This window comes from Natrix helvetica (assembly GCF_964273705.1).
Source record: "Natrix helvetica genome assembly, chromosome: 1".
NCBI lineage: Eukaryota > Metazoa > Chordata > Lepidosauria > Squamata > Natricidae > Natrix > Natrix helvetica.
In genome coordinates, this window is record NC_138548.1 from 196,985,502 (window position 1) to 196,999,811 (window position 14,310).

General features: G+C 44.9%; 1 protein-coding gene across 4 annotated transcripts in view; it reads left to right on the forward strand.

The window, feature by feature from the left end:
* FLNA (filamin A) overlaps window positions 1-14,310 on the forward strand; it is a 90,882-nt gene that overhangs the window by 21,072 nt on the left and 55,500 nt on the right. For all 4 annotated transcript variants that reach the window (XM_081948551.1, XM_081948553.1, XM_081948552.1 and 1 more), the window contains exons 3-11: window positions 2,270-2,518; window positions 4,876-4,973; window positions 5,154-5,301; window positions 6,354-6,472; window positions 6,846-6,923; window positions 7,031-7,193; window positions 9,422-9,622; window positions 10,123-10,260; window positions 13,745-13,871. In XM_081948551.1, coding sequence (XP_081804677.1) covers window positions 2,270-2,518; window positions 4,876-4,973; window positions 5,154-5,301; window positions 6,354-6,472; window positions 6,846-6,923; window positions 7,031-7,193; window positions 9,422-9,622; window positions 10,123-10,260; window positions 13,745-13,871 — 1,321 coding nt within the window. The remainder of the gene's footprint in view (window positions 1-2,269; window positions 2,519-4,875; window positions 4,974-5,153; window positions 5,302-6,353; window positions 6,473-6,845; window positions 6,924-7,030; window positions 7,194-9,421; window positions 9,623-10,122; window positions 10,261-13,744; window positions 13,872-14,310) is intronic.

Below are 14,310 nucleotides of genomic sequence, written 5' to 3' on the forward strand. Positions count from 1 at the left end.
CTCTTTGGAAAGTTCTGTTCCCAATATTCTATGCCAGTGATGGCGGACCTTTTCGACACTGAGTGCCCAAACAGGGACAATGCGTGCATGTGAGCGTGTGGGAGCACCGGAAACCCAAAGACCAGCTGGCTGGTGCGCATGCGCGCGCCAGCCAGCTGTCTTCCGGTTTCCGGTATATGCATGCCTGGTTTTGGGGCATTGTTTGGGCTGTTTTCAGGTCATTTTTCCGACCAAAAATGGCATGAAAATTGCCCCCAAAACGGCTCAAAAAAGGCTCGAAAATGGCCTGGTTTTGGGGCATTTTTCAGGCTGTTCACAGGCCATTTTCTGGTGCTCTGGAGCCCATGAAGTCCAGCTGGCTGGCGCACATGTACGCATTGGAAATCAGAAGAGCAGCTGGTGACGGTGCAGGTGCCCACAGAGAGGGCTCTGGGTGCCACCCGTGGCACATGTGCCATAGGTTTGCCATCACAGTTCTATGCTATGGTATTTTAAGAGTCTACTAAAGACCCATCTCATTATTGAAGCCAACTTAAATTTTTCTTCTTCCCTTCTTTTAAATATTCCTGTACTGAATGGTGTATACACCATTGTTTCTCAACCTTGGCAACATAAAGCAGTGACTCAGAGCTCAGGTCCATACGTCTTACAGTTGCCAATTTTGAGAAAAACCGGTATACATCAGAAGTACTGTATATTTATAGTGTACAGTATATTTCTACTTTGCAGTTGAATTATCTGTTTTCAGAAAATTTCAAATCTCAGCATTCCTAGCCAGAATGATTAAGCTAACATTAGCACATCTGTGGGACACTAGGTTGGTTTTTATCTTTTGGATTATTAGGGTGAAAAACCAAGGTCTTGAATGAGTTAAACAAGGCATTCAAGATCTTGGATTTTCACCACAATGAGAACCAGTTAGTGTTTTCTCCAGTCCTCCAGCTCACATTACTGGAGAAACTGAGGTTTCATTTTACTTGTTGCATATTTAAATGCTTGCATTCCTTTGCATAGCTTTATTAAGCAATTCCTGGTAGCCATTTTACTTCATCTATACGTTGTCTCCTCAAATGTTTGGGGCATCCTCTAAGGAAACTATAGCTCAGTGTATCAGTTCTGGTTAGAGCTGTGATGGCGAACATGGCACATGTGCCACAGGTGGCACGTGGAGCAAGGCGTTGCTCTTGTCAGCTCCAGCGCGCAGGGACATGTTGGCCAGCTGATATTTGGCCATTTTTCGCCCTCCGGAGGCTTCCGGCTTCCCTGAAGTTCCCCTTTGGAACTTCCGGTTTGTATGTTGGGCTATTTTTCGCCCTCCCCAGGCTCCTAGAAAGCCTCTGGAGCCTGGGGAGGGCGAAAAGCAGACCTACCGGGCAAACAGAAAGTCAGAAAATGGGCATTTTCCAGCCTCCAGAGGCCTTCTGCAGGGGGGGGAGAGGAGTCTGCTTTTGCCCTCCCCATACTCCAAGAAAGCCATACATGCATGCACGGGGCAGCGGTGTGTGTGTATATTCATGCGCACATGCGCAGGGGGCACGGCGCGGGGGGCATTAAGTAATGGGGGTGATGCAAGCATGCACGACAGTGTGCATGCGCATACTTTTGGCACCCGAGGCGAAAAGGGTTCGCCATCACTGGGTTAGAGGATCAGACATAATAATGAAGTCACAGATGACAATAAGATCTTTGTTCTTGCTAGTTTGGTTGATCCCATTTGCAAAACCAAACATATAGGAAAAGTTCCCAAGCACGCCAATATTCTAGAAAATTACAGCCTGCAATCTTGTGTGTATGTGGTCTATGTATATTTGTAACAGTGACTTTCATCTGAGCAGGTGAATTGTCTGTGCAACTACTCTGTTTGTCCAGGGCATTTGGATAGGGCATATGATGATGTGAAAATCTAGCCACTATGTTTTGTAAATATGACCTACGATTTAGTACGTTGTGTGAATCTTCCAGATGTATTTCATTAAACATGGCTTAATTTAAACTATGGACCTGCTTTTAGGTGGCCGTTCTATGGTGGTGGTGGTGGGGAAACAAGAAGAATTGTGAAGCCCACCACACCTGGGAGGCTGGACTGTTCTCTCTCTTACTCTGTTATTAAACAGGAACTGAAGCTTTAATGAAAAAAAATTAAGATTTTCTTGAAATAGAACAGGATCATGGTTGGGACTGGGATTTTCTGTGGTTAATTCTCTAGAAGTGGAAATGTTGGTGAATCTCTTCTGATGCGAATGCTGATCTGTATTTCCGAATTTCTCAGACAGTAAAGCTATTGTGGATGGGAACCTGAAGCTGATTCTGGGCTTGATTTGGACTTTGATCCTGCATTATTCCATCTCCATGCCCATGTGGGATGAGGAAGATGATGAAGAAGCCAAGAAACAAACTCCCAAGCAGCGATTGCTAGGCTGGATCCAAAACAAACTGCCCCAATTGCCCATCACAAACTTCAGCAAGGATTGGCAGAGTGGCCGGGCTCTTGGAGCTCTGGTTGACAGCTGTGCCCCAGGTAGGTAGGGAAGGGTGTATTGTCTTCTTTTGGTGCTTGGGGAATGCAAATGAATGATGTCTACCTGGGTTTTCCCGAAAATAAGACCTCCCCGGATAATAAGCCCAATCGGGCTTTTGAGTGCATGCGCTGAAATAAGCCCTCCCCTGAAAATATTGCAACACAAGCAGCAGCCATGAGGTGACCATGCTCGCCACCGCTAAGACCTCCCTGGAAATAAGGCCAAGCACTTATTTTTTGGGGGGGGGGGGTCAAATGAAAATAAGACCCTGTCTTATTTTCAGAGAAAGACGGTACATAGATATTATTTCACTCATTTCTGTATTTATTGTACTACTGATATCTAAAACTGCTAACAAGTTGAGCTTTTCCCATCTGACACATTTCCTGAACTACAGTTGGTTTGGCAATGAATGTTGGAGATGATGGGAGATGCAACAGTGCTCCTCTTGGAGAGTCCTAGGACGAGGAAGACTGAATTGACCAATATCATTTAAAATCTCCTTTTCAAGGAGGAATAGGAACCAATCACTGGCAAGAGACATTTTAGCTCAGAATATAATAATTCATGCAATTTTTGACCAATGTTCCCTCTAATTTTTTTTTCAATGTGAGCAGAAAAGTATAGTGTTTGAGCGGCACATTTTCATGCCTGAGCACCTGAATTTTTTTCACAGATGTTACCTAAGACAACAACGAAATCAGTATTATTTGAAACTCAAAGTTACATTTCTTCAAGGTACCTGCTTAATTAAAAGTGTTATATAATATCAGTATCACTTAACAACGCTCCTGCTTAGCAACCAAAATGTTGGCTCAAAAACTCTGGCATTTGAAGCATGCAAGTCTTAAAGCTGTCAAGTTACAAGACCCTTCCACCCCTAACCCTTTAGAAAAAAAAAACCCCAGGGGTGTTCAAACCTGACAGCTTTAAGACTCCTCCTCCAGTCATGTTGGCTCAGGAACTCTGGCATTGAAGTGTCTTAAAGCTGTCAAGTTACAAGACCCTTGCACCCCTAACCCATTAGAAAAAAAACCCCAGGGGTATTCAAACGTGACAGCTTTAAAACTTGTGGACTTCAACTCCCAGAATTCCTCCTCCAGTCATGTTGGCTCAGGAAGTCTGGCATTGAAGTGCGCAAGTCTTAAAGCTGTCAAGTTACAAGACCCTTGCACCCGTAACCCTTTAGGAAAAAAAAAACGCAGGGGTCTTCAAACCTGACAGCTTGAAGACTTGTGGGCTTCAACTCCCAGAATTCCTCCTCCAGTCATGTTGCAGCGACGTCATCTGCATGGATCTGCTCCATCTTTGGTTTCTTCATCGTGGGCAGGGCTGCCACAGAAGATGCCAACGAGCCCTTGCTGCCACCAGAATAACTGCTGCCTCCTCCTCCTGCACCACCACATTTGCTGCCCGGCGCTGCGGCTGAGGTGAAGCCGGCAAAGCTCCCACTGGCGCCCCCACCCGTGGCAGTGGCATCTCCCCCTCCGCTCAGAGCACCTGAGCTCAGGCTCGCGTTACCCTGCCGCCTCCTCTGCCGTGCTTTTGAGGAGCCATGAGGTTTTTTTTCCCCTGCTCCCCCCCCCCGCCTTCCTACTGGCTCCCGCAGCCTCATGGCTCCTCAAAAGCACGGCGGAGGAGGAGGGGGCAGGGGTGACTTGGGGCTCAGCTCAGGTGCTCCGAGCGGAGGGGGAGGCGCTGCTGACACGCGCGGGGATGCCGACTGGAGCTTTGGCGGCTTCACCTCAGCCGCAGCGCTGGGGGGCAAATCCGGCAGTGTTGTTAGAGGAGGAGGAGGTGGCAGCAGTTATTCCTGTAGCGGCGGGGGCTTTGGGGCTTCACAACTGTCCGGGGAGGTCCTTTGCGGGCGGCCAGTTCTAGCTGCCTGCAAAGGACCTCCCCAGCTTCTGGAGCCTGTGGCAGTAGAAATCACTGTGCGGCAGTTGAAAACTGCTGCGCAATGTTTTCTTGCCACGTGCGCGGCTGCGCAGCCACACACCTTAGAGGGAACATTGTTTTTTACTTCTGAGCAAGATGAATGTAACATGCTGTATTTTTCTCAGCGTTCAGCTATTGCTGTTCTTAAGAGTTAGTAGGATGTGTAGCTAGCTGGCTACTTTGCATAATTTACAGCTCTTGTGAGATGGGCAGCCATATAAATATGATAAATAAATGCCTTTTTTATATAGTACATCATGTGACTTGTGCTCTTCTTTCTGTGAACTTTCTGAATTGGAAATGGCCTGTTTGCTAAAATAGAGGAGCAGATAAAATAATTCACCCTGCTCAAAATCTCTGTAGGAAAATATTTTTACTGTCTGTATTTAATGAACTCATGGGGCCTCTCTCAAAACAGGCTTGTGCCCTGACTGGGATTCGTGGGATGCTAGCAAACCTGCCAACAATGCTCGTGAAGCTATGCAGCAAGCTGATGATTGGCTGGGCATCCCACAGGTAAGCAAAAAATACTTATTCTGTCCCCTGCAGAACTCGGCGCAAAGCAGGGCGTGACAATGGATAATGTTGATAGGGCTGCTGATGTGTATTTTTGTATTTGATCCAAAATAAACTGCTGCACCTTGAGGTGCACATACTTGGGGTTGGATTTCTGCAGCAATTCTGTATTCTCTGTAGGTGATCACTCCAGAAGAAATTGTAGATCCCAACGTGGATGAGCACTCGGTGATGACATACCTCTCTCAGTTCCCTAAAGCCAAGCTAAAGCCAGGTGCTCCTCTCAGACCAAAGCTCAATCCCAAGAAAGCCAGAGCTTACGGGCCAGGTGAGTCACGAATCAAAGATAAGAGAGCTTAGTGTGTCTGTCGCTTACGTATCTTGGAGACTGGTGACTGAATGGGTTGGCTGTTAAAGTAAGAATTTTGGATGACTAATTGGTTGAGCTTACATTACACTTAAGACGTAAATCATTCCGTTCCATTCACCTTATATGGTGTATAAGAACTCAACCGCTGTCCTCTGCAAGCAATGGTTTATGACAGCGATGGCGAACCTTTTTTGGCTCGCGTGCCATAAGTGGGGGGAGTGCAAGGGGCTGGTGTGCGGGTGTGCCACACCCGTAATGCAATGCACGACCCCCCCCAGTGCGTATGCATGCACTATAGGCACTCCCCCCATTTTCTGCATGCTTTTTTGCCCTCCCCAGGCTCCAGAGGCTTTATAGGAGCCTGGGGAGGGTGAAAAGAGCCTCCCCCGCCCCCCCGGAAGCCCTCTGGAGGCTTGAGGAACCTTCAGGACGCTTCCCTGAAGCCTCCAGACCAGTCAAAACAACCCTCCGAGCAAACTGGAAGTCCATTCCTGAACTTCCGGTTTGCCCGTAGAGCCAGTTTTTTGCACTCCGGAGGCTTCAGGGAAGCTCATGAAGCCTCCGGAGGGCCTTCAGATGGGTGGGGGAGGCTCTTTTCGCCCTCCCCAGGTTCCTATAAAGCCTCTGGAGCCTGGGCAGGGCGAAAAATGGCTTTAAATGCGCGCTGGCCAGCTGACAGGGCAACACCTCGCGTGCCCTGACAAATGGCTCTGCGTGCCACCTGTGGCACACGTGCCATAGGTTCGCCATCACTGGTTTATGACTTGGAGCTAACCCAGTGATCAGACTTCTCTAACTTTGTCCTCTGGAAGTGTTGGGGTGGATGGGAAATGAACCTGTACATAGCTGGAAAGCAGCTAATTAGAGACAGCTTGGCATAGATAACTTGAAAATGCACAGGAAGAAATTTTTCAGGGGTGCTTCCTGTTTTGCCCAAAGTGCTACCCTGGCACCATTGACAGCAGGAATCCAGGACTGATCAACATCCTCTGTGTCCTTGTTAATTTTAGGCATTGAACCCACGGGTAACATGGTGAAGAAGAAGGCCGAGTTCACAGTAGAAACCATCAGTGCTGGTCATGGAGAGGTGCTGGTTTATGTAGAGGATCCAGCTGGCCATCGTGAAGAAGTAAGTATTTTCAGAAGCATACTGGGAAGAGTGGATGAGATCTGAGGTGGGAAGTTGAACCGTTTTGGTCTACCTCGGTGATGGCTAACCTTTTTGGCACGATGTGCCGAAAGCGCCTGCGTGCACACCCATAATGCAATGGGTCTGTGACACACACACACACACACCGTGTGCGCCCCCTCCCCGTGCAGCACATGCATCTCCCGCATGTGCCCCACACATGCACGGCAGAGACCCGAAAACCAGCTGGCCGGTGTGAAGCATGCACCGCAAAGCTGAGCTGGGGTGACAGCTCATGTGCCTGCAGAGAGGGCTCTGCGTGCCATCACAGGTCTACGTAATGACTGCTCAACTTGTCCTATTTGTCTCCTAGGCTAAGGTCATCGCTAACAATGACAAGAATCGGACATTCTCAGTGTGGTACGTGCCTAAGGTGACAGGTGTCCACAAGGTAAGCATGAATATAGTGGCAGTGAGTGGAAGAACACTTAGAAGTGTCCTGAATGCCCCCCCTGCCCTCCCCCACTTTCCTCTGACCTACTTCCTTTTTTGTTCCAGGTAACGGTATTGTTTGCTGGGCAGCACATTGCCAAGAGCCCTTTTGAGGTGAATGTGGACAAATCCCACGGTGATGCCAGCAAGGTCACTGCTCAAGGCCCTGGCCTGGAACCCACAGGCAACATAGCCAACAAGACTACCTACTTTGAGATCTTTACTGCTGGTCAGTGAAGGGGGTGGATCCTAGGCAGATAGCAGCCTGGATGGGAAATTGTACCAGTGAAAATGTACTTTGTTGAAAGTTTATAAGAATTCTGTGTCTCTGTCAGGCCTTCAGGGCTTCTCTCAGAGGCTTGATTACCAAAAGGAATAGTAAATGTTTCCTAGTTTCAAGCTAATTGCCAGGTTGTTTGAGTTTGAGTTTGAGTTTATTAAATTTATAAACCGCCCCCTCTCCCTGCAGGGACTCAGGGCGGTGTACAGACATCGCATATATAAAAACAACAAAGCACAACACGAAAACCCAGACAAACAACGTAAACATACAGTCTGTATATTAGCCCAAACTAATTAATAGTTAAAAACTATTCTAAAACCAATTAAAACCCCAAAATTTAAAATTTAAAAAGCCAGCTATTAAAAGTTGTAATAGTTGAAGCTGATGAAAACAGTTAAAAGGACTCTGTTCAAGGATTTTATTGTCCTTTCATGGATTTCAGAGAACGCCAGCAAGTATATCATGAGCGAATAGCTTCTCTTGTAGGTCCGAATTTGGGGCTTCGCATTTGGAAGTATGATTCCTCTATAATAACTCACTAGCTTCAGGGTCAAGGGTGTGGCTCAAGGAATGGCTGCCCAGACATTGATTTAGAATAACTCATTTTATTCTTGTATACTGTTGAGTGAGGTGTATGCATACCGTGTAGGGGGGAGATAGAGACTACTAATGGTAGAACTGCACATTATACATGTTTCTTTCAAGAATATGAATAATTGTAGCCTTTAAGTCACTGAGTATCTTAAGCTGCTCAGCCTGTTCTTATTGAACTTGGCATGATATAAAATCAAACAATGATGTAGGGCTTGGATGATACCAGTTGTTCTGAAACACTCAATTTAACCGTAATCCAAAAATATCAACCTCTTGGAAAGGTTTTTTTCTTTCACTTGCCCTTCCTGAAACAGATTGTGCTTGCTGTACAAAGAAAAATTATTTCTCCTAGTTGTGGTTTGCAAAGCAAGACATCTCTCATTGTTGCTTTTTGTACATATAGTTAGGGAGCTAATAGCTTTAAGTCTTCAGACATTAAACATTAAGCAGCTGCTGGTAAGCAGTTTACTTGCATTGCTTACTGTATCTAGCGCTCATGAAATTCTTGCTAAATCCCAATTGATGTTCTAGAGCATTTATATTCTAATTTTATCAGAACTCTTCCCTTTTTATTTTCCTTTGTGGTTTGTATCTGTGAGCCCTGAGCAAAGTCTGAAGCAAAATATTTATTTATTTATTTATTTATTTTTATTCTTCGTATTTCTAAACCGCCCCCTCTCCCAAAAAGGGACTATAAATATACAGAGACATAGAACAAAACGTTTTCTGATATCTAGTGAAAACCTTTTGAAAAACTAACTTACATAAGAATGCCATACTGTATACAGAGGAAGCAGTATAAGTACACTATACATTGAATTCTGCTCTAAGAAATTAGATCTTCCACCTGCATGAATAGGGTTTGATAGTTCGTTCAATTGCTAGAATTCAAATTTAAACTACGCTTTGGGTCAAATAGCACTTCTAGCTATCCTCTTTCTCCAAATCGGTCTTGTTTGTTGAGATTTTAAGATTGCATTTGACAACTGAGTGCCCTCCAAATAAGATGGCAATCTAACTACCGTTCTGATTGATAATTCTGGGCAATGCACTGTAGTCCCAATAGATCTAAGGGCACCAATTAAGGAAGACTAACTTTAAAAAGCAAAATGGTTTTGTAATGAGGGAGTAGAATGCATTTAATGGAAATTCTGATTGCCTAAAGTAATAATTGCTAATGGAGAAAGTGTTTACATAATTTTGATGCTTTCAAGAACCACAGGCTTGGAATGTTGGTGAAAAATGTTCGAGCAATAATACTTGATGAAAACTTGATCTGTAGAGAATGGAAACCTGAGTATTTACCATTTCTGTGATTTCAAATGGCAAATGGGTATGGGAGGCAAGGAAGTCTACTTTGAGGAGCAGGGTTTCCCAGGGGCATATCTCCACAGAAATCATTCATATGGAAAGAATGAAAGTGCCTTTAGAGTTGGTCTATTTGCATATATTGTCCAGGCCTGTTTGCTTTGATAAATTGCTACTGATAAAACAGATTTTCCCCACCATGCAGTGCAACATTGAAGGATTAAACAAGATGTGGGGCATGTGGTATTTAACTTGTCTTATTACTGTCCCAGGTGCTGGGGTTGGAGAGCTTGAGGTAATCATCCAAGATCCCACTGGCAAGAAAGGAACAGTTGAGCAGCAACTGGAAGACAAAGGCAATAGCACCTATCGCTGCTCCTACAAGCCCACTTTGGAGGGCACTTACACCATCTACATTACCTTTGGCGGGATTCCCATCCCTCGCAGCCCATACACGGTCACTGTGGGACAAGGTGAGTCTCCTGGGCTTGACAGTGGGCCTTATATTGTCCTTATTATCACTCACTCTGCTTGGGTTCCTCTTTCTGGCCAGAAGAGGGTAAAGCTCTACTCTATGCTAACCTCTGTCCTCTCCTTTCTGCCTACCTTCTCCTATGCTGGCCAGCTCTCCTCTCTTCTGTCCTCTCTTCTCTGAGGAGCCATCTCCCTGGATCTCTGCTGACCCTCATCTCCTCCCAGCTGCTGCGCGCCTGGACCCAGGGCTCATGGTATTTCACATGGCAAACGAGGGTGGAGGGAATGTGACAGAAGTGCATGTCAGTTGTGTCTGTGGGGCAGCCTATAACTTTAAAATCCCATTCCCTTGTTATCATGAGGGTATCCAGCATATTAATGACGGAAAGAATCTGTATATTTAGGTAGTGGAATGTTGTCTGATTCTAGAATTGCATCCTACTGAACTCTCGTTTCTCCTCCTTTGTTTGTTTTTTTGTTGTTGCTGCTGCTGCTGCAGCTTGCAACCCCAATGCTTGCCGAGCGGTGGGTCGAGGCCTGCAACCCAAGGGGGTCCGAGTAAAAGAGATTGCAGACTTCAAGGTGTACACCAAGGGTGCTGGCAGCGGTGAGCTCAAGGTGACAATCAAAGGCCCAAGTAAGTCCCCTACATGTATTCTTCACGGTTGTGTGTAGCGATTACTGGCCTGGATTGAAGCTACAAGATTTCTTGTAAATGTTCAGGAATAGAAACTTATAGAAGAACGAAACTTATCTTCTACTTGGGCCTAGCTTCAATCCAGGCCAGTAATCGCTACAGTTGTGGGTTTGCATTTTACAAGGGTGGGGTGGGGTGGGGTTTGAGGGTAGGGGGATGGGTGGAGTTAGATTTTATATAAAGGAACCTGTTTGATTTCATCCGATGTCTGGTGTTAAGCTCCTTATTGCACTTTCCCAGGGTTCAAAGTCACGCTGGAGTTGTTTTTGTTCAAAGACTTGTACTTTCTTGTCTCTTTGGTTGATGTTTGGTACTAATCACTAAGAATAGCTAGTAAGTGGCCACAATGGAACTATAGGTAGCCCTTGACTTATAACAGTTCCTTTAGTGACTGTTTAACATTAAAACATCACTGAAAAAAGTCACATGACAATCTTTCACACTTTCAACTGATCACGTGATCAAAATTCAGATGCTTGGCAACTGACTTATGTTTAATGACGGTTGCCGTGTCCTGGGGTCATGTCATCACCTTTTGCGACCTTCTGACAAGCAAAGTCAATGGGGAAGCCAGATTCACTTAACAACCGTGTTACTAATTTAAGTGCATTGATCCACTTAACAACTGTGGCAAGAAAAGCCGTTAAATGGGGCAAAACTCACTTAACAAGTGTTTCACTTAGCAACAGAAATGTTGGGCACAATTGTGGACATAGGTCAAGGACTACCTATATTGCACAGAGTTATTGCCCATGAAATTAAAGTTGATGAGAATCTGTTGTGTTTTGCTGTTGATGTTAGGTAGGTAGATAAAGTTTCTGGTTCTTATCTAGGCTTTCAATTTCTGTGTCTAGTAGTCTCTTTTTTTCTAACATAGCAGGCTAGTATATCCAAAATAGAGAAATAAACTTTATAGAAAGATTCGCTGACTGAAGCTTAATTCACTCGTCTCTTGTCTGGAGCCATCCTGACATTGGGCATTAATTCTAGGGATCATAGTTCTCTCCTAGCATGTCTGGGAGGCCCAATGGAGAGGAAGCTAAAACTTTATCCTTTGTAAGTAGAGCTTCCCTTTGAAAGACACCTCCTGGCTTGATGCTTCTAATCCTGAAATGTCTCAAAATTAGTGAAACAGTTTGGACCTAGTAAACAAAGGAGAAAATGTCTAATGTCAACATACTCTCACCTTAAGCAAGTCTCAGCTTGGCCATTGCATGTTTTGGAGTGGGTGCAAAGGTTAGACATGGAGACAGACTAACTTATTATGAAAGAGAATCCAGTGAGGGCAAAATTTAGCTTTTGGAGAATGAAGTAAGATGTAGCTACTGAACATTAGTGGTTGAAATATGCTTCTTGAGGTGTTTTCTTTTTTTGTCATTAATACCCAGTCTCAATAAATGCATTCAACTCTTCTAAAACTACAGTGTCAGGGAGCCTCATTTCTTTTGCCTATGGACGTGTTAAATTCTTGGGCCTCCTAGAAGGCAAGTGTACGTGGGATTTGAAAGCGGTAATCCTCATTTTAAGCCTCAAACAGGGTTGGGCAACTCTGCTTAAAGCAACCTTTAAAAACCTGAGCCAGGAAGATAAAAATCTTGAGAGCGTGGCTGCTTCAGTTTATTCCCTTGGGGGCTCCTATCTACAAAGATCCCAGAGATACATTGGGGAATGTTAATGACTTCCGGAATTTTGCTGTTGCCAAATAGTAGATTATACTCAAGATCAGAGATGAGCTGGGCCAGGCCTGTTTGATCCAGGCCATTTGTGAGGCTGGAGAAAGAGCTAAGATCTCAGTTTGTATAGTAAGAAAATAAGACTATTTATGAAAACACGTGTTCAGCATTGAAAGACAGGATGGGTTTTATGCTCAGCAGTCTCACCTCTTCTATTACGGTGAGAAGACAAAAAAGGTGACAGAATAGGATTCACACCTCACATGGCGTCTACTGGGACTCTTATATAAATGGGGCATAGTATCCTCCCCTCAGTGTGACTGTGGGGTCCCATGTCAAACTGTAGATCACATCATGACCAACTGTAAGCTGGGGGCATATAGCAGTCCAGAATCTGATTTTTTAAAATATAAACAATGCTGTGCTCCAGTGGTTAGATGGCCTAGACCAGTGGCTCTCAACCTGTGGGTCGGGACCCCTTTGGTCGCCTAAGACCATCGGAAAACACATATTTTCAATGGTCTTAGGAACCAAGACACCAGTTTTATGGTTGGGTGTCACCACAACATGAGGAATTGTATTAGAGGGTCACAGCATTGGGAAGGTTGAGAACCACTGGCCTAGATATTGGTGTTTCAACATAGATTTTTTGTCATTTATATTTTGTTGGGTTTTACTAATCTAGTTGAAATGTTCATTCATATTGCTAGTCCGTGTATATTATACCATATGCTAAATAAATAAGGGTAAGATGATTGCATTGCTCAATGACAATTTGTAGTACAGATGGCCCTGGACTTACGAAGATAATTGAGTCTGGAATTACAGTTGTAGTGGTAGTCATTAAGCACCGAATAATTACCTTCTTTTGCAACAGTTGTTAAGCAAACGCTGCAGTTGTTAAGCAAACACTGTAGTCATTAAATGAGTCTGTTTTCCCCAATGGGCATTTTTTGCCAGAAATTGGAAGTAAACACTGGAAACTAGCAAAAAATGCCCCCCAAAAAAGCTGTCACATGGCTGCGGGACACTGTAAACAGCTGTAAATGTGAACTGGTTGCCAAGTGCCTAAAATGTGATTGTGTGACCATTGGGGTGCGAGGGTGGAGCACAGCCCCAAAATAGTACTGGTGGGAGGCCCATTGTCATTTTGCATAGTTGCTAAGTAACTGGACATTAAGTGACGACCACCCAAATGCTTCCTTCTTTTACATTCCACTCTTTCTTTCCCAAGAAATGCGAAGGTTTAATTTCAGGTTAAACTGGAGAAAGGCGTGGTCAGTTGTCAAGGCAACTTAATCAACTCCATGGTCACACAGGCATTGAGATTCAAACCTCCAAGTATTGTATTGGGCTTACTCTTATGCAGTGTGCAGTAAGCTGCGAGGTTCTGTTTCATGACATGGGATACAAGCGTGTAGTCCATATGAGTAGCTTGCAACTGTAAATATTATTATTTCTTGGATATTGCTTTACCCCCCCGTACAACGGGGAGTTTAGTTGCTGTGATCAGGGAGCTGACCCAAGGCATTGTCAAATTCTCCCCCTCCTCCGAAATCAAATTTATAAGACCTAGGATAGAAAAATGCAGAGATGCTTCTCACTTTCTACAAAAACCCCACAACAATCCCTTGGGGATTTTTTCCCCCCCAGCCACTACAAATTAGCTCTCTGAGGAAGCTGCCTCATTGTGACTAATTATAGGGCTGGCTTGATTTGATCACTGCGACAGTCTCTCTCTCTCTTTGCAGAAGGATTAGAAGAACGTATCAAGCAGAAGGACCTGGGTGATGGAGTATATGGTTTTGAATACTACCCAACCGTACCTGGCAATTATACTGTCACAATAACTTGGGGAGGGCAGCACATCCCTCGCAGGTGAGATGGAGGGCAAAAGCCAGATGGGGGCAAGAAAGATACGACTATTATTGAAGGGTCTGTTCAGGCTCCTGTAGAACATAAGCATGATTTTAGGTGAAGATACTTTGGGTGTCATGGGACGCGGTGGCTCAGTGGCTAAGACACTGAACTTGTCAATCAGAAAGGTCAGCAATTCGAATCCCTAACGCCGCGTAATGGAGTGAGCTCCCGTTACTTATCCCAGCTTCTGCCAACCTAGCAGTTCGAATGCATGTAAAAATGCAAGTAGAAAAATATGGACCACTTTGGTGGGAAGATAACAGCGTTCCGTGCGCCTTTGGGGTTTAGTCATGTCAGCCACATGACCACGGAGACGTCTTCGGACAGCGCTGGCTCTTTAGGTTTTAAATAGATATGAGCACCACCCGTCAGGTACTACTAGCACATATGTGCAAGG